The sequence below is a fragment of the Bombyx mandarina genome, chromosome 03 (genome assembly GCF_030267445.1).
Source record: "Bombyx mandarina strain Sakado chromosome 03, ASM3026744v2".
In the NCBI taxonomy this organism is placed as follows: Eukaryota; Metazoa; Arthropoda; class Insecta; order Lepidoptera; family Bombycidae; genus Bombyx; species Bombyx mandarina.
The window spans coordinates 5,571,733-5,591,556 of NC_143210.1; the positions used below are offsets into that span (position 1 = coordinate 5,571,733).

Consider the following 19,824-nt stretch of genomic DNA (forward strand, 5'->3'; position numbering starts at 1 on the left):
TTATTACTTTGTTTACAATGACGCAAACTATGTAGATACATAAATAGATGTTAAATGCCCAGACAAAGAAACATGCACTGTTCAAAACACGTATGTTGCCTGCAGTGCGAGTCGAATTCACGACTCTCGATCCAAAAATCAAGGGGCGCGGGGAAAGCAGGCGTATAGAAGATATTCCAAACTATTTAAGTTTAAAAGATATATAATTATCTTCAAACATACAATTCGATCGATTAGTTCATTGTTAAAGTTCGTATCTGTGAAATTTTCTGCAGTGATAACTTGTTATGAGAAGTAAAGCGCATCGTTACGTAACGCGTTACGGCGCCAGTCTATCTAGCTTCCCTTTCTCTCACGCATACGACATCGGTAGGCATTGAGAACGTATGTAACTCCTAATTATTGATATATATCTTGCAATTTATGTTACTTTCCTTACATTATCATTTGATATGTGCAAAATGAAGGTAAGTAAAAATCTAAGCTTTTCTCAAGTTAAACAATTCCAATATTAAATAGTAATTTAAGTTATCACTTCACACTTCTGTCGGTGCATCCCGAGACGCACATGTTTTTTTTTTAATTGACTCACGCAATTCTTTCCATATCTCTGTTCTTTCTCGTTTCAATAAATGCCTCAAGTAGGTATACCTGTTAGGGATTTCATTTTCTTTGGTCAATACAAAGCGTTGGAGGTAGACCTTATTGGGACAGTACGCGACCGAGCCAAGTTCTTACTCGGTCGACTGTCCCATTAGTGTCCCATGATTTACAAGCGAAGTAAATTGTCCCTTCATAGCAAGGTGACACTTTACAGGACTTGCATACGTTCCGTCATGACCTATGCAAGTGTAGTGTTCGCTTACGCGACTCGTACACATCTTAACTCTCTCCACGTCATCCAATCCAGTTTCTGCGGGATAGCCGCCAGAGCAAAATGGTATGTGAGGAATGTAGATCTTGACGACGACCTAAATCTAAAACCGATACAAAAGTATCTTATGGAAGCGTCAGAACGCTACTTTTAAAAAGCGACGCGACTCGATAACCCTCTTATTGTGGCTATCGCTAATTACATATCCGACCCAAGCGACGGAGTAAAGCAAAGCTGCCGTCGTCCAATATATGTCTGGTCGCATCCCCCGGATCCATTCTCGGTGCTTTTAAGCTTCTCAAGCACCGGTCATCGTCCTCGTCGAACTCGTCGATTAGAGTTCGAAGTACGAACTAGACCATAGACACAACCCACTGAATTTCTCACCGGATCTTCTCAATGAGCCGTAATTCCGATCCGGTGGTAGATTCAGCGAAGCACTGCTCTTGCTAGGGCTAGTGTTAGCAATTCTCGCAGATTGAGCCCATGAACGCACCTATTGGTCCGTTCGAAGTTGGAATAGCCCCTTAGGCTAACAACGATTAGGTAGGAAAAAAAGTCGAAGATCGACCGTGAGATCTCCCGTCATTTCACCGAACAAAATAAGAATTCCTAGTTTATATATTTACGTGATACATAATATCAATACTAAAGTAATAACGTAAACGATATCATAGGTAGTATATTTCACGTATAGCCTCGGAGTGGGTACCGATTTCTCTAAGTTAATACGTGCCTACTTAGAATTGGTCCCGAAAAATTATAACCATAAAAAGATTAACGTTTTCGTTTATATTCGTCGTCATCAGGAATAAAATTTAATTAATATAATGGAAAGTAGAAATGTGTGTGTTTTGTAATTAATAATAACGATGTGCAAATAAATAATGTGATAAAGAGGAAATTAACGGCGAAATGGAAGACAAACAATTGGCTTTGCGAGAGGGAGACGACAGCGGTAGGCAGCGGCTTGGCTCTGCCCCTGGCATTGCTGAAGTCCATGGGCGACGGTAACCACTCACCATCAGGTGGGCCGTATGCTCGTCTGCCTACAAGGGCAATAAAAAATTAAAAAAAAGACATTTCGCATCTAACAATGAATATTTTTAACTCTGTGAGGAGAAACTAGACTAAACTTCTTCCGAATACCCTATTTCAGAATAAAAATAGATAATAGCTTAATATTTTATAGGACGTTTGACTAATTTTACAACACTTTACGGTAAAGGCATGTAATATAAAACTTCTTTTTGCTATTTTTCAATACGTTTGTCCGATAATGCTAAATACCCGGGATGTCTTGTAAGCTTGAAATAACTTGACTTTGTTAATACTCTACTAGACTCCTAGTTTCAGAATACTGATAAGAGATGTCGCTACACGAACATAAAGTACCTACCCAGTTTCGTTGTACTAAACCCGGGATTCTTAAACGGGTCCATGTCGACGATGACGTAACCTATTTTTTTTTAATTATAAACTATTTTGTATCAATATGAATCTTATCTATTATTTAGGAATCCCCGTGCTATCCTAAATTTGTTGAAAAAAAAAAGAAAAAACTACAAACAGAACAGCTTATCGACTAAAACGTCAGACGGCTGCGCGTGCACGTACTGTCCCACTAGATACGACAGTTAGGATTTTTAAAGAAATATCATTTCAGAGGTAAGTATCTTGTCTATTATTTGGGAATCCCCGTGCTAAATTAACTTAGTTGAGAAAAAAAAAACTACAAAAAGAACAGCTTATCGACTAAAACGTCAAGACGGCTGCGCGTGCACGCACTGTCCCACTAGATACGACAGTTAGGATTTTTAAAGAAATATCACTTTCGTACCTTGTCTATTATTTGGGAATCCCCGTGCTAAACTAATTTAGTTGAGAAAAAAAAAAACTACAAGAAGAACAGCTTATCGACTAAAACGTCAAGACGGCTGCGCGTGCACGCACTGTCCCACTAGATACGACAGTTAGGATTTTTAAAGAAATATCATTTCAGAGGTAAGTATCTTGTCTATTATTTGGGAATCCCCGTGCTAAATTAACTTAGTTGAGAAAAAAAAAACTACAAAAAGAACAGCTTATCGACTAAAACGTCAAGACGGCTGCGCGTGCACGCACTGTCCCACTAGATACGACAGTTAGGATTTTTAAAGAAATATCACTTTCGTACCTTGTCTATTATTTGGGAATCCCCGTGCTAAACTAATTTAGTTGAGAAAAAAAAAAACTACAAGAAGAACAGCTTATCGACTAAAACGTCAAGACGGCTGCGCGTGCACGCACTGTCCCACTAGATACGACAGTTAGGATTTTTAAAGAAATATCATTTCAGAGGTAAGTATCTTGTCTATTATTTGGGAATCCCCGTGCTAAATTAACTTAGTTGAGAAAAAAAAAACTACAAAAAGAACAGCTTATCGACTAAAACGTCAAGACGGCTGCGCGTGCACGCACTGTCCCACTAGATACGACAGTTAGGATTTTTAAAGAAATATCACTTTCGTACCTTGTCTATTATTTGGGAATCCCCGTGCTAAACTAATTTAGTTGAGAAAAAAAAAAACTACAAGAAGAACAGCTTATCGACTAAAACGTCAAGACGGCTGCGCGTGCACGCACTGTCCCACTAGATACGACAGTTAGGATTTTTAAAGAAATATCATTTCAGAGGTAAGTATCTTGTCTATTATTTGGGAATCCCCGTGCTAAATTAACTTAGTTGAGAAAAAAAAAACTACAAAAAGAACAGCTTATCGACTAAAACGTCAAGACGGCTGCGCGTGCACGCACTGTCCCACTAGATACGACAGTTAGGATTTTTGAAGAAATATCACTTTCGTACCTTGTCTATTATTTGGGAATCCCCGTGCTAAACTAATTTAGTTGAGAGAAAAAAAAAACTACAAGAAGAACAGCTTATCGACTAAAACGTCAAGACGGCTGCGCGTGCACGCACTGTCCCACTAGATACGACAGTTAGGATTTTTAAAGAAATATCATTTCAGAGGTAAGTATCTTGTCTATTATTTGGGAATCCCCGTGCTAAATTAACTTAGTTGAGAAAAAAAAACTACAAAAAGAACAGCTTATCGACTAAAACGTCAAGACGGCTGCGCGTGCACGCACTGTCCCACTAGATACGACAGTTAGGATTTTTAAAGAAATATCACTTTCGTACCTTGTCTATTATTTGGGAACCCCCGTGCTAAACTAATTTAGTTGAGAAAAAAAAAAACTACAAGAAGAACAGATTATCGACTAAAACGTCAAGACGGCTGCGCGTGCACGCACTGTCCCACTAGATACGACAGTTAGGATTTTTAAAGAAATATCATTTCAGAGGTAAGTATCTTGTCTATTATTTGGGAATCCCCGTGCTAAATTAACTTAGTTGAGAAAAAAAAAAACTACAAAAAGAACAGCTTATCGACTAAAACGTCAAGACGGCTGCGCGTGCACGCACTGTCCCACTAGATACGACAGTTAGGATTTTTAAAGAAATATCACTTTCGTACCTTGTCTATTATTTGGGAATCCCCGTGCTAAACTAATTTAGTTGAGAAAAAAAAAAACTACAAGAAGAACAGCTTATCGACTAAAACGTCAAGACGGCTGCGCGTGCACGCACTGTCCCACTAGATACGACAGTTAGGATTTTTAAAGAAATATCACTTTCGTACCTTGTCTATTATTTGGGAATCCCCGTGCTAAACTAATTTAGTTGAGAAAAAAAAAAACTACAAGAAGAACAGCTTATCGACTAAAACGTCAAGACGGCTGCGCGTGCACGCACTGTCCCACTAGATACGACAGTTAGGATTTTTAAAGAAATATCACTTTCGTACCTTGTCTATTATTTGGGAATCCCCGTGCTAAACTAATTTAGTTGAGAAAAAAAAAAAACTACAAGAAGAACAGCTTATCGACTAAAACGTCAAGACGGCTGCGCGTGCACGCACTGTCCCACTAGATACGACAGTTAGGATTTTTAAAGAAATATCACTTTCGTACCTTGTCTATTATTTGGGAATCCCCGTGCTAAACTAACTTAGTTGAGAAAAAAAAAAAAACTACAAAAAGAACAGCTTATCGACTAAAACGTCAAGACGGCTGCGCGTGCACGCACTGTCCCACTAGATACGACAGTTAGGATTTTTAAAGAAATATCATTTTCAGAGGTATCTATCTTGTCTATTATTTTGGAAATCCCCTGTGCTAAACTAATTTAGATGAGAAAAAAAAAACTACAAAAAGAACAGCTTATCGACTAAAACGTCAGACGGCTGCGCGTGCACGCACTGTCCTACTAGATACGACAGCTTGTGCGCGTACTGACATGGCGCCGGCACGCGCACCGTCCCCGGCCAGTTGTAGTACAAGTGACACATCTTGTACGTCAAACGCTGACACTGGTCCGGGGTGATCCCGCTGTCGTCGTAGACCACCACGTAATGGGTCGGGGTGACAGTGCCCTGGGTCACTTTCTGCGAGACGATCAGGAAATCGTACCTGGAATCGAACGAATACGACTTAGATTATTTTTTAACTTTTATTTGTCTACTAGCGACCCGCCCTCTCTTCGCTTCGGAAACTGTGATTTATTATTGATTTCTCCACTATTTAATGGGTGTTATTATACATATAAACCTTCCTCTTCAATCACTCTATTTATTAAAAAAACCGCATCAAAATCCGTTGCGTAGTTTTAAAGATTTAAGCATACATAGGGACAGAGAAAGCTTTTTACCTCTTTTTAAGAAAATTGCGCGGACGGTGGAGTATAAAAAGACAATGCCCAAAAGTGGGCCAACTTTATGTCTAAACTATTTGTACTTGAAAATGCCTTATTTTTTCACGTTGTTTAGTTTATGTATCAACATTTTTTTCAACCTGGCATTGTTTTACATAAAAATAACTACTTATTTACATAATTACTTTTTGATAACATCCCAAAACTGAGTGCCATAGTTTTTTAATTCGCCAATAGGCAAATGGCTTAGCCCATAGAGCCTTATAGTAAACCTTTAAGCTGCCAAACGAAAGAGTTGTCTGTGACTTGAACAACAAATTAAAAAAAAATAGCTAATGGTTATAATTCAGACTTTTTAGTTTATTTTTGTTCAATTCAATACTTATATATTGTAATAATAATTATTACTTAAAACCATGAATTATTTAATATTTTTAGATATTATTGATTCCATTAGTAAAAATCTCAATGGCCTACCATTACTCTATTCTTATTATATATGATCAGAGAGTTTTGGCAGCAACTGTGGCTAACATAGCAGTGAGTGTTTTTTTTTTTTTCTTTCAAAATAAAAGGTCTGCCGAAATTCACGCTCACTCAATGTGCTATTCATCGAGTTGACGTCAAACTCCCAAAAAGCAATAAAAAGAGATACACTGGCTTTTTATTGACATAAAAAAATATAACTACGACAGACTAGGCTGTATAGGCTACGCTCTTTGCCTGCTTGTTGGCGGCTTCCGGATTTAATTTCATTTTACTATTATTATGAGGATATAATAACAATAAAATGTACGTAAGGGCTTATTTCTAGCAACATTAACCACAATTAACTTATTTAATACTGTAAATAATGATGAGAACGATTATTGATTTCGAAGAAAACAATTAACAACTTAATTTTAGCTGCAGAAAAAAACAGATTTCTCTTAAACCTGGGTGAGAATATAAAAATCGTTTTCTGAATATGAAACGATATTTCTTTGTCTATCAAATTAAGTTAAAACCATCATGACCCGACAACTTTTTTTAGGGGCCCAAACGCCCTTAGAAAATGGGCATTGTCCTTTCCCACACTTATAGAGAACATAGAGAAGAAGTGCAGATGCTAATATTTTTTTAAATTATGCACCAAAAATATGTACATTAAATCAATAAAAAAAACATTACACACACTGTATTTGACACAACACTAGATATTTTATACTCTGCGCTTATTGCCAAACTTTTGTTATTCTTTAAGGTCTGTTGTCAAATTGAGAATATATTAATATTGTTTGTCTTTAATATTATTTGTCTAGAGTGTAGCCTTGGCAATATCTGTGATTAGAAATATAAATCTTTGACAATAAAACCATGACATGTGATGAGACGAAATGAAAATGAGGTTGGTAAGAGAGTGTTGACTATGAATATGTAAGGAAATAAAGGAAGAGGTAGGCCTAAGAAGAAATGGATGGATTGCGTGAAAGACGATATGTGTAAGAGGGGAGTCAGCAAAGAAATGGTATATGATAGAGGAGTATGGAAGGAGAAAACATGTTGCACCGACCCCAGGTGACTGGGAGAAGGGCAGGAGAATGATGAATTAGCATGAAGTGTAAACAATATGAATAATAAAACTGACCAGTCCCGTCTCGTTATACAGTGATCGACCACGGTCCCGGGGTTCGGATTGTCGTAGCCGTCTCTCGACTTCAGGAAGATCCTTGTGTTGATACGTTTTTGTACGACAACATAGGTCAGGGTGGGCTGGTAGTTCGATCCCAATATCGTGAAGCAAATCTTCATTTGAGGTATCTCGTACTGCTGCAATAACTTCAGCTGCCCGTCGCCTACACCGTCTCTGTTGAAGAATCATTGTAAAAATCAATGGAATTCAATCCAATACATTAGTCTTACATCTGTTTTCGCAATCTGTCTTCCCCCGCCTATTTCTGCCGTGAAGCAGTAATGCGTTTCGGTTTGAAGGGTGGGGCAGCCGTTGTAATTATACTTGAGAACTTATATCTCAAGGTGGGAGGCGCATTTACGTTGTAGATGTCTATAGGTTCCGGTAACCACTTAACACCAGGTGGGATGTGAGCTCGTCCAACGACTCAGCAACAAAAAAAAATTTTTTTTTAAAGTGTTATAAGCTGGAACACCAATGGGTAGTGATCAATGGATTTCAACAAAACATTTATCATAACATGTCAGATTCATTAAAAATAACTATTTCTATATAGCACAAAGCATTGTTTTATATTAGAAATATGCAGAATTGGCTCACACTATACTTATTAACTTTGCCAACATAATATAATTCCAGTGAATCACCACAAATCACAATTATACTCAAACTACAGTTTCTTCAGTAAATATTACTGTCGAAGACTAGCCCCAACCGATTACCTGTATATGATGATCCTGTCCGGAAGCTGTCCGTTTGATCTCAAATAATGCGTTAACGCATCAACGAGACAACATTTCAAGCCATCAACTATTTCTTGACCCTTCTCTTGGAAGATCACCTTCGAATACCAAAGCGTCATGCTTTGATTATACGATGCTACAAAACCTGTAATAATTAAAAATTACAAGTTTTTGAATGAATAAATGAAGATTTTTGTTTTTGGAACAAAGTTCCTTATGGGACAATGCGGAGGGGTACCCTAACCGGGAAAAAACGTCCGTAACGTAAGATTTTTATTAGTAATGCACACATTGTACGACTTAACTTTTAATAACGTTCCAAAAATAGAATATCTTTTTAACATTCATTGACCACGATCTCAGAGGGTTCGTTTGCGCAATACACTAACTCTTATGCAAACAACCGTGAATGAAGTGTATCACAATAAGTTCGCACGTTACCGAATGACCGTGGGTTGTTGCGAAACCTCCAGTTTTATTTTCTTTATACCTCGAATAGAACTTAAAATTAAGATTTTTATAATAAGGAACTTCGTTCCTATCCGGTGTCCCACGACACCACAAATCTTTTTTTATTCTAGTTTTAATGAGACTTCGATCACCTTAAGTGACTATACCAGCCTGTAAGATAACAGACATTTTATAGAGAAGAACAAAGAAAACAATATATGTAAAGGTATTGGCCTGTACAGTTCAATACAAGTTCAGCCAACCAGCAGTTCATCGGATCGCCACAGACACTTACTGTGCCCATATATCTGGATCTCAGGTCTGCGTTCCTGTCACGCTCTAACATCACCAGATGAAACTTAAAGTAAACTTTACAAGTAAACACTGAGTACTTCAAATTTATATAAATATACAAACCGTACTCGCCCGCTTCGCTGGGCATTTGAAATTAACATTATTATTTACTGTCATTATTATTAGGGAGTCCCAACACTCAGATAAATATTAGCCTATCCATTAAGTACATGTATTTTCTACATGGATACCGAGTTTCAAGTCAATCGGATGCACGGTTCAGTAGTTATAACGGAACATCCGTAAAAACCACTGTAGATTTATATACATATTAGTATAGATAACTCAGTTTTCAGAAGGACAGCTTAGCGTTTATAGTGCACTCACTGCAAACGCTCCGGTTCCTCCTGGACGGGTCGTGATACGAATCGATGCCAACAATCATTGCGCTTTTAAACGGTATACTGATGCTCCAAAGCGTGCCGCCCAGTTTGCAATTCAACTGAAGCAAAATCTTCTGCGTAATCGATCTGATCTTGTTCGTGTTCATTAACGTACGTGCGTTTATAACCTGTTGAAAATCATTTTTTTTTATTAATCTTCTAATAATAAAAAAATATTACTGGAGTCCGCGCGGGTAGGTGCCACCACCCTGCCTATTTCTGCCGTGAAGCAGTAATGCGTTTCGGTTTGAAGGGTGGGGCAGCCGTTGTTACTATACTGAGACCTTAGAACTTAAATCTAAAGGTTGGTGGCGCATTTACGTTGTAGATGTCTATGGGCTCCAGTAACCACTTAACACCAGATGGGCTATGAGTTAACCACCATGTAAGCAATAAAAAAAAACTCAAATATTCATTACTACTGAGATTTCGCAAAAAAAGTGTTGCCAGCATTACCTGTGAAGGCACGGGGTTGTCAGCACAACAAACTTTCTTTATGGCCGCATATCTGTCGTCTCTCTTCGTAGAACATATTGCAACGACTAATTGTACAGACGACGTTATGCACTTCTTCAATGCCAGTACGTACGTATCTGTTCTATCATTGGCGAGGGGTACCAATTCAGCGTCAGAAACCATAATACCCATTGGACGACAATTTCGTTTGAGTGTACTAAGAAAGTCCTGTGAATCAATACAAAAAAATGACTTCAAAAGTAGTATATTTAAAAAATTATTTAAACAATTCGGCTTAGACTGACAAAAGTGTGCTTAATGTTGTTATGACTCAAACCAGAAAAGAAACAAAAACCGATTAATCTATTTATTATAACTAGTAGTCCCACTATAGTTGAAATTATAAGTTTAGACATTATTACGGTTCTATTATATTTATATTATCTCTATTATACTTCTGTTATCACAGATTTCGCCAAGACTACAATATGGACAAATTACATTAAAGACAAACAATATTAATCTATTCTCAATTTGACCAGATTTTCAAAATAAACACAGTATATGTGTGTATATGTGTTGTGTCAAATACATGATAGTGTGAGTAATGTTTTTTTTATTGATTTAATATAATATTATTAAAACATAATTTTAAAAAATATTAGCACTATGCACTCCTTCTCTATATTCTCTATAAGTGTGGGAAATTTCATACTCCTCCGTCCGCGCAATTTTCGTAAAAAGGGGTACAAAGTTTTTGCTTCACATATTAATATATAGATAGTTGTGTGTTCGAGTTTCCTCTAACTTTGATATGAAAAACAGACAGCAGTCTAGCTTATCTGGGGTTTTTTTTTTAAAAAATAATCATATATAGATTTAGAAATCGGTAAAGGCAATTGCATACATTTGCATGCATGCAAAAATGCATACATTTCAATATCTTTTTCTAATATTGGTCAAGCAATTTTCTTCATTTTAACATGCTTTTATTAGGTCGACCTGTATCCATCAATCTAACATTACAGAATCTTTTGTATTTCAAATGGATTTACATAGCTAAGAACAAGTAGTTCCAACATTGCCTACCAATATTTCAATTCACTCACCATAGCAACCTGCTTATCCCTCTGAGTGAACAACAGAACCCATCTCATGATATCCACAGCTTGCATCACACTGTGTTTAGTCACCTCAGAGTTCCACTCTGCATTCGGTTTGCCGGGAACTCTAACATTGTCTCCAAAATACAGTGTCTCTGGTGGCAGGGTACGAGCTGTTAGGTTCACAGTTTCCGGTGCTATACTGAGACCCCAACCCGCTAGACGACTCTTGGCAGTTTCGTTTTTCATTACACTTTCTATGTACTAAGGTTTAATAAAAAAAAACATACTATTAAATAATCTCACTTGGTAGGTAGGGATAGGTTTTTTAAAATAGCAACCTCTATTAAGATAGAAACCTCTAATAACATCCTCTATTAAGAAGTAATTGAAGACATGAGTGGATGAAGGGGTTAAGTACAATTTTTTAGATTTTTGAGGTTTTACACTGAATGAAGGTGTTATGTGCCTATAAGCCATATTAGACCTTAAAACTCCGGGTTTAAAGGCTATTTTTAAAAACTGCATGTGATGAAACTCCTTCAGAGAATTTAGGAAGAAAAGTACAAGAACAAAAGTTTGTTGCCCGTTTTCTCAAAATTAACAAATTGTATCATACCCCCCTCATCCACTCATGTCTTCAATTGTGTATTACAGCTAAATACAGGCACAATACTTTTTGTACTTTTAAATATCTAAATAACAATTTATCCATTAAGACTGAATCAACCCAATCAAATATGTTTGAAGAAATTTTTGTTTTAGATACTTTTTAAAAGTCAATCAATTTAAGATATCAAGATAATACCTTCTTAAAAGCGGCATGACGCTGATTTGGAGTGATCCTCGTGTAAGTAGCTACATCTTTCATTAATCTAAAGTTACTGCGTTGATCATCTGTTAAACCAGTCAATTGACATAACTCCGGAATGAGGCATATCATGAAATCCGTTGGAGTGTCTGATCCGGGCATACGTTTTGTGTCTCTGTAAAATTATCACAAATCGATGATTACTTTACTTCATTTTGGTTTAACTAATTATGATTTGATTTAAAGATTAGCGAATGTCTAAATAGGCCGAAAATTCAAAAAAAAAACTACCTTGAAATGAGTAAGGGTTGATCCCAGTCCATTATCTCGATACCATAATTCTTCTTATAATAATCTATAAAACTAATCTGTACAGTTTCGCCTTTCTCTGTTTTCTCAAATGTTGATCTCGGACTCATTTTATCGTCAATTGTATCAACTCTGAAAAAATGATTAATCAATGATATTTATAAAAATTGAATTGCTGTTCGTTAGTCTCGCTAAAACTCGAGAATGTTATGTCTGTGCATCTGCATAAATCAAAATAAATGCCTTGAACGCTTCCTCATCATTTTGACTAAGCCAACAACTCACCTAAACAATTTCTTGTTATAAGTAGTCATAACAGAGGCTCCTATTAGTATATCTGTCATCTTACGTTTCCAATTAGCTCCTTCAGTTTGCACAACCTCTTTGATCAGAGAGAGAACGGTTTGCGTTCGTAATACACGATGCGTCGAATCTAATGTTAACATCAGACCGCCTTCGTATTCGTCTACTGCTGTTACGTATCTAAAATAAAATTATTATATTTTGTATCATTAATTAAATTAGATTTTTTTCAACCTCTATTGCACCTTTTTCATATCGATGGGTCATTATTTAAGTGTTATTGTTTACAGGGTGGTATTAGTTTAAGCGACATTTTTTGAAACTTTACAGGAGGACGATTTAATGTTTAAAATTTAGAAAAAATATCATAACAAAAAATTTAGAGAAAAATATCTTAACAAAAAACTTCAAAAAACTTAATTGAAGTTTAATTAAAACATCGAATTGTTGATACTAATACCAAATAAAATGTGCCTTTAATTACAAAGATAAGTGTCGTGTATTAAGCGAAATGTCGCCTTTCACCCCTTGATAATAATTAAATAAATAAGAAATTTTCCAAATAGAAAAAATAAATTTGAACACACTAATATTTTAATCCAAACAAATTTGCAATGAAAAATATAGTTCTCGCATTGATCAAATTAGAAAATGCTTAAAACACATAGCAAAACAGAAAGAAAATCTTTAGGGAATGGATGGTAAGCAATGACTCTTTTAAGATGTTTCGGTAAGCATTTTGAAAGTTTCAATTTCTTTTATAAAATTTAATTGTTTCACATCAAAATATGAATTTTGCCTTCGTGAAATATACGTAATATTTTATTATTATTTATCATATTAATTTATATAAAATTAATAATCGATTACCCAGGCCAAACTTCTAATTTATGCTGAGGTATCTGTATGGCTGCGTGCTCATTGTAATGTTGGCGTCCGAAGCGAATCAATTTCAAATCCTTCATTATACATTTGAACATCACATTGTATATGTGAATCATTTCGCTCAAACGACGTGTGCGACGAAATATAATCTAGATGAAAAGAGAAATTAATAAAATTTAATAATGATTTTATAACACTGCTATCTCGAAGCCACGCCACATTAGTATCTAATTCATCATAATGAAATACATGATGATAATTTACGAAATACATCATTTTATCTATTTTATTTACTATATTATAATTTATATAAAAAATAAAAGAATGAAGTGAACTATCTACTGATATTTCAGACTATTTGTCATTCAAAACAACCAAAGAATGAAGTTTTTTAGTATAGTTTTGGTGTTAACTAAAATTTCATGGCAGTGTGGAATATTTTCATATGTATTTATAACCATGTGAGAGCATTCCCCTTTTTTATTATTGCCCTTGTAGGCAGACAAACATACGGCCCACCTGATGGTGAGTGGTTACCGTCGCCCATGTACTTCAGCAATGCCAGGGGCAGAGCCAAGCCGCTGCCTACATTATTTATATTAACGTAATAAACATTACAATAATTGCATTTATCTAAAACAGTGACAGATGTCTAAAATAATGAGAGTAATAGGAAACATCAAAAAAGTAAATTAACCCTTTTCACTCGAGTGATGATTGCAAGAATCATCACCATTTTGTTTGGTGTGAAAATTAAATGCACAATGTTGCAAACTTTATTATACAGGGTGGCCCATAAGTCCTTTGATATGAAAAAAAAATTATTAAAATAAAACTAATTACATTATGAATTAAATTTTTATTTACATAAAAAGCTTAAAAAACGGGAATTATTTTTTGAAAATAACATCTCCTAAATGTAATCCGTTGCGATCACGGCACTCTTGCAAACGACGTCTAAAATTGTCGATGACTGCGCGGCACGTCACTGCTGAAATGCTTGTCATTTCTCTGCGGATGTTTTCTTTTAGGGCCTCAATTGACCGCGGGTTTGTGTCGTATACTTTAGCCTTAAGGTAGCCCCACAAAAAAAATTCCATCGGGGTCAGATCTGGACTACGTGGAGGCCAGGAAATGTCTCCTCTCTTAGAGATAACTTTGCCAGGAAAAAGTTGACGGATAACGGGCATAGCAGTGTTAGAGGTGTGAGAAGTGGCCCCATCCTGTTGAAACCACGTCCTGGCATTAAAGCCTGAAAAGTTTTGCAATTCTGGTATGAAAAACTCTTCGATCATAGCCACATATCGCTCCGACGTAACAGTAACTGCGCGCCCTCTGCCATCCTCAAAGAAGTAAGGCCCTAGGATACCATGGGCTGACATAGCGGCCCAAACAGTCACTTTCGGACTATGTAAGGGCTTCTGATGCTTAAGTTTTGGATTGATGGGGCTCCAATAGCGGCAATTTTGTTTACTAACATGCCCGTTAAGATGGAAATGAGCCTCGTCAGAGAACATTATGTTATTGAAGGAAGTAAACCGATTCAACATTTCATTCGCATAATTTTGTCTTTGAATACCGTCAGTTTCCTTTAATTCTTGAACCAACTGAATTTTGTAAGGGTGCATATGTAAATCTTTCTTCAAATTCCGTTGTAACGATGTCCTGGATACGTTTAATGCTCTGGCGCGCTTACGAGTTGACTGTGTCGGATTTTCGCGAATAGACTGTGTCACTGTGTCTATGTTTTGTTCCGTACGTGACGTCCTTGGGCGACCCAACCGCGGTTTATCTAACGTCGAACCGGTCTCCTCGAACTTAGCAACCCAGTTCTTAATCGTTTGAAGAGTTGGAGTGTCGTCAAAGTTGTGTAAACCTTTGTGTTCTCGAAATTTACGCCGCGCAACGGTTGCCGAATTGTCGTTTTTATAAAACTCGCGCACACAAAACGCACGGTCCGCTCCGGTAAAACGCTCCATCGCGACTAAATTCCCAGAAACCGAAGTTACTCCCCCCGCTTCCCCTGCACCGCTCACGCGCGCCCTGTTCGTTTTATTCAAATTTTACTTTTCAAAGGACTTATGGGCCACCCTGTATTTATGTTATTTTATTTGATGATTGATATTTTTGTTTTTAATATCTGTTCTTGTTGTTTGTAATTAAATCATATGGTGAGCGATACTTCACTCACCTCTCGAGTGCAAAGGGTTAATCTATAAATACTTACAGAAACGTTTACTTTGCTTTGGTCATATGGGTTTGTAGATACTAAATTACGGACTGCATCGGGCAGTTCGTGTGGCACGTAGAGGGTGGTACCATCGAATGTTTTCTCCTTAAAGTATTCAATGTGCTCTGAAAAAAAAGACAAAAGAATATTCAATTTCTCTGCAGTAATTTCTTCAGTTTTATTTTTTTTATTTCCCAGACGGGCGAACGAGCTCGTAGTCCGCCGGTTTGTAAGCAGTTACTCATAGATATTATAGATCACTATAGGAGCTCATAGATATTAACAACATGAATGCCACCTCCCATCATGAAACATGATGTCTAAACCTCAATTACGTAGTACAATAACATTGTCCCAGTGTTTAATACTATATTTAAAATAAATCTTTCCCAATGGTAAAATTTTTGAACATTTTGTCTGTTATTGCATGTAGCTTCGTTGTTTGTGTGATAAAGAAATAACAATATGTTTATTCATTAATCAATTTTGCTCAATGTAAAGAGATTTTAGACAACCAAAAACAGATAATATAATTACCATTGAGCAATTTGAATCGCAAATGCTTATAGTCTTGATCTGGTTCAAACTTCACTTCATACTCAAAAACAATGTTCTCTTTGAAATTGAGATAAATGTAGTTACAGGTCACTTCTATAGGCACACCCGTTTCACCTTTCTTTACGACTGGAGGAGTGTCTTTCACCTCCCTCTGGAAAATATGGTTTTTTTAATTACTGCTTACAATTTTTTTTTATTGCTTAGATGGGTGGACGAGCTCACACCCCACCCGGTGTTAAGTGGTTACTGGAACCCATAGACATCCACAACGTAAATGCGCCACCCACCTTGAGATATAAGTTCTAAGGTCTCAAGTATAGTTACAAGGGCTACCCCACCCTTCAAACCGAAACGCATTACTGCTTCACGGCAGAAATAGGCAGGGTGATGGTAGCCACCCGCGCAGACTCACAAGAGGTCCTACCACCAGTAAAAGCTAACAAGCTAAATGAAATAAAGTACATATATAATTTTAATCACAAAAATCATGTTCTAACTTGTTTTAAAAAAAATAAGGATAGATTTTTGTATTTAGAGCATTTTGTTTATCAGTCAATTATGCTTACGAAATACTTGTTCTTGGCAACTGAAGATGTCTGTGCTGAAACTGAAGTTTCAGACATTTTTTCAGTCAAATCTTTAATATCGCTTTGTGCACTGCTCGTTACTTGACTGCTTGCTACTTGACTGCTTGCTTTTTGACTGGCTTGCCTGAAATAATAAATTGCGATTTTTCTACAATAAAAAACACTCAAAAAATATATATACCTAATACATTACAATTCAGTTTTACAAGGAGTTATATTCTAGATAATTTTTTTTAAAGACAATTCTTCATTTTTTGATTATTAACAATAGAATTTGATTAAAAGCTTACAAATATTTATGTGACATATACATATTATTATGATAAATAATGCATATTTTACTGCAAATTCGGGGCTTGCGAGATAAGGTGCCCGGTACATTCTAGAGATGCGACTGTGCTGGTATTCAAACCCCAGAGATAGGTATCATTTTTTCTGATGAAATGCATAAATAGCAAATGTGCACAAATAACTTCCACCAAGGAATGACATTATGTAATAAGAATCAAACCCAGAAAAATTATAATTTCGTAATTACTGATGATAGAACGTTTTTTGAGCTTTCACAGTTGGTTACCACCACCCTCCCTATTTCTACCATGAAACAGTACTGCGGTCCAATTTAAAGGGTGGGGCAGTTATTGAACTATAAACTGAGTCTTAGTAGTTAGATGAGTGTCGGCATTTGCGTTGTTGATATCTATAGGCTCCAGTGACCATATAATACCAGGTGGGACATGAGCTTGACTGCGAATCTCAGCAAGGCATCAGGTATTGAAAGATTAAGGTTTAACTTTTGAGATTATTACTTTCATAGGACTATCGAAATAAGTACAAGATGTTTATTGGTTTTTCAATACAATCATTATAATTTGACACTATGCTATTAATTTCATTTTTAATAGTAAGAATTGATAGGTATGGTGCGAAATTATTAACATAAATACATACATATACCAAGGCATATTTGTGATTTTAATGTTTTTTTTTAATAATATTTATGATATAAAAATGTATTAATTAAACTCACAAGTTCTGAAGCAATTTGAATCCACGTCCAGTTCCAGCTGTTGGTGCAGAAGTTGATGAAGGTGGCACAAAAATTGCTGAAATAAGGAAATGATAATTAGTTCACTTTCATATCCCATACCCTCATGGATGAAATTGAGACGGCTTGTATTTGGAAAAAAATACATATTTGACTAGATGTAGATCACTCATCTGGTGAATTGAACACTTGGACATGAGATAGGAGTTAATTACATAGACTAGCTAGCGACAAAAAAAAAGTATCTTCACATCATGTCTGGATAGGTAATTTTCTAACTCTTATTTCATGTTTGGTAATGCTAACAAGTGTGTTATTTTATTTATTTATATAATATATTTTGTACACACAGCTGTTAGGAGAAAAACGACAATAAGGATAAAGAGTACAAGGGCACTACTTATTTCATATTGAAATCTCTTCCAGTAGGCCCGCAAAAGGAAAGAAGAATTAGGAACACAAACCTAGTGCATACAGTAAACATTACATATAATAATATATACATATTACAAGATACAAAACAATTTATATACATAAAAATACACACACACACACATATATATATATATTTTACTACAAAGGATGCTGTGAGTACTTAATTGAAATTTCCGCTATATACCTGGAGTTGTGGAGCCTGGTTTCTGCTGCATTTTAGCCAGCATCAATGCTGCTGCGCGTCCTCTACCGCCTATACTCACTCCTGACTAAAAATATTTTAAGTATCTTTTTATTTTTTATCAACGCTAATAATTGGAGCATATCGTTAGCAACAAATCAAAGTTGATTACAATCATTAATAGTTTTTCTATAAACTATATAAAAATAAAAATATCACAGGACTAAAATTTTATCAGAAAGAGAGAACATATAAAAATGGAAAACAGATATGACTATTCCTGTTGAGTTCAAACTTTGACCATATATATATAGAATTGAAGCTAATGAGTTTGTCCCTATTAGAAGACATTATTTTTCAGTGAATATATTGAATTCTTTAATGAAATTTACTTAACCATATTTTTAGAGAATCACACATAAAGAGCATTTAATTGATAACTTTTCAGTAAAGATTTCAAATCAATCATAACCCTGACAGAGCATTTTTAAAGTAATTTCTTATTCACTGCAGTCAGAGCTGTAAATAAGAAATTACTATTAAAAAGGCACCTAAAATATTACTACTTACAGTACTAGGAGTTGCACTTGCAATGGTACTTGGAGCTGTACTCTGTTCTGGTGTACTTTCAGGAGACTGACTCTCAGATTGTGAGGGAGAGTCCATCATTTGTGACTTCTTCAGTGCCTGTAAAAGGGCTAAGCTTCGCCCCCGGCCTTTGCCTGGGTCTGCCATCGCTAACAATCTCCAATAGCTACAAATAAATCATAACATTAAACAAATATCTCAATAATTGTTCATTAATAAAATTATTAAACAGCTTGCTTCGTTTTTAATGTTATTGATATTGTTTTATAAGTATGGTTATGTTAAATATTGTAAAAGTATACAATATTATTTGTGTACGCTTTCCAATTGATAAAATACAAAATGTCATGTGCAATACATCTTGATAAGTTGGGTAGTTATACGCAATTTAATTCACTTAATGCAATCCATTGTTAGGTTAAAACGTTATTTGTTATTGTTTTAATTGAAAAAATCAGTGGAGACATTTAGAAAACGTATTTTACTTTGCAACGAACCCACTAATGTTTTATGCTAAATAAGCGATTTCTAAGTTCGACTAAGGGCGCGCAATCATTCAGAGTATTTTTGAATAATATAATAACTTGAAGGCTTATATTTCTATACACCTACGGCTTTTAAAGTATACCTACCGGGATCACCTAAAAATACGGCTAGCAGACGTATCTGAATGTGGTAAAATTATTTAAATATCGATGAAGAAATGTTTGAAACTTCTTGGTTGCTAATAATATTTCAGCTTGCGCGAAGTTGTTTGACATTTTTTATTTAATTCGTCAAGTGGACAGGCAAAGGGCTATTATAGGGTTTCTTCGGGCTTAAACGTGTAATAAAAGTGGTTTAATAACTGTTTATCACGTGTAAAAGTACTTAATTGTGGGAAAATGAAACAGTCACTGGTTCCATGTGTTTTTCCAAAATGTCCAGCAAAGTCTTTGTAAGTAGCCACTATTTTATTAAGACTTTATTTTATCCTATATCATCTCTTACATATAACTTCATCCCTATTAATGTCTCAAATTCAATAACTTTCTTTCATTTCGTTCCAAATAATTTTGCATAAAACAGCACAAATAAAAGAAGTCTGTATGGTGCGAT

The 19,824-nt window shown here is 35.6% G+C and overlaps 1 protein-coding gene across 1 annotated transcript; it reads right to left on the reverse strand.

Moving 5' to 3' along the window:
* Positions 1 to 4,214: 4,214 nt before the first annotated feature.
* AGO3 (Argonaute 3) lies at positions 4,215 to 19,624 on the reverse strand. Its single transcript, XM_028186005.2, has 17 exons — positions 19,359 to 19,624; positions 18,709 to 18,892; positions 18,142 to 18,226; positions 17,505 to 17,580; positions 16,454 to 16,598; positions 15,867 to 16,038; positions 15,327 to 15,454; positions 13,085 to 13,248; positions 12,197 to 12,394; positions 11,894 to 12,043; positions 11,600 to 11,777; positions 10,798 to 11,055; positions 9,689 to 9,916; positions 9,177 to 9,360; positions 8,025 to 8,190; positions 7,258 to 7,476; positions 4,215 to 5,389 (listed from the first exon to the last, which is right to left on the reverse strand). Exons 2-17 carry the CDS (start codon positions 18,871 to 18,873, stop codon positions 5,125 to 5,127), a joined length of 2,781 nt encoding a protein of 926 aa, XP_028041806.2. The 5' UTR covers positions 18,874 to 18,892; positions 19,359 to 19,624; the 3' UTR covers positions 4,215 to 5,124.
* Positions 19,625 to 19,824: the final 200 nt, after the last annotated feature.

Bases quoted from the DNA above. Each gene is read 5' to 3' on its own strand.
- AGO3 (XM_028186005.2), bottom strand. From the start codon at position 18,873: ATGGCAGACCCAGGCAAAGGCCGGGGGCGAAGCTTAGCCCTTTTACAG. The intron at 9,917-10,797 runs GTGAGTGAATTG...ATTGATTCACAG, and splicing joins GGGATAAGCAGGTTGCTATG to GACTTTCTTAGTACACTCAA. The intron at 5,390-7,257 runs GTCAGTTTTATT...GTTCGATTCCAG, and splicing joins TGTATAACGAGACGGGACTG to GTACGATTTCCTGATCGTCT.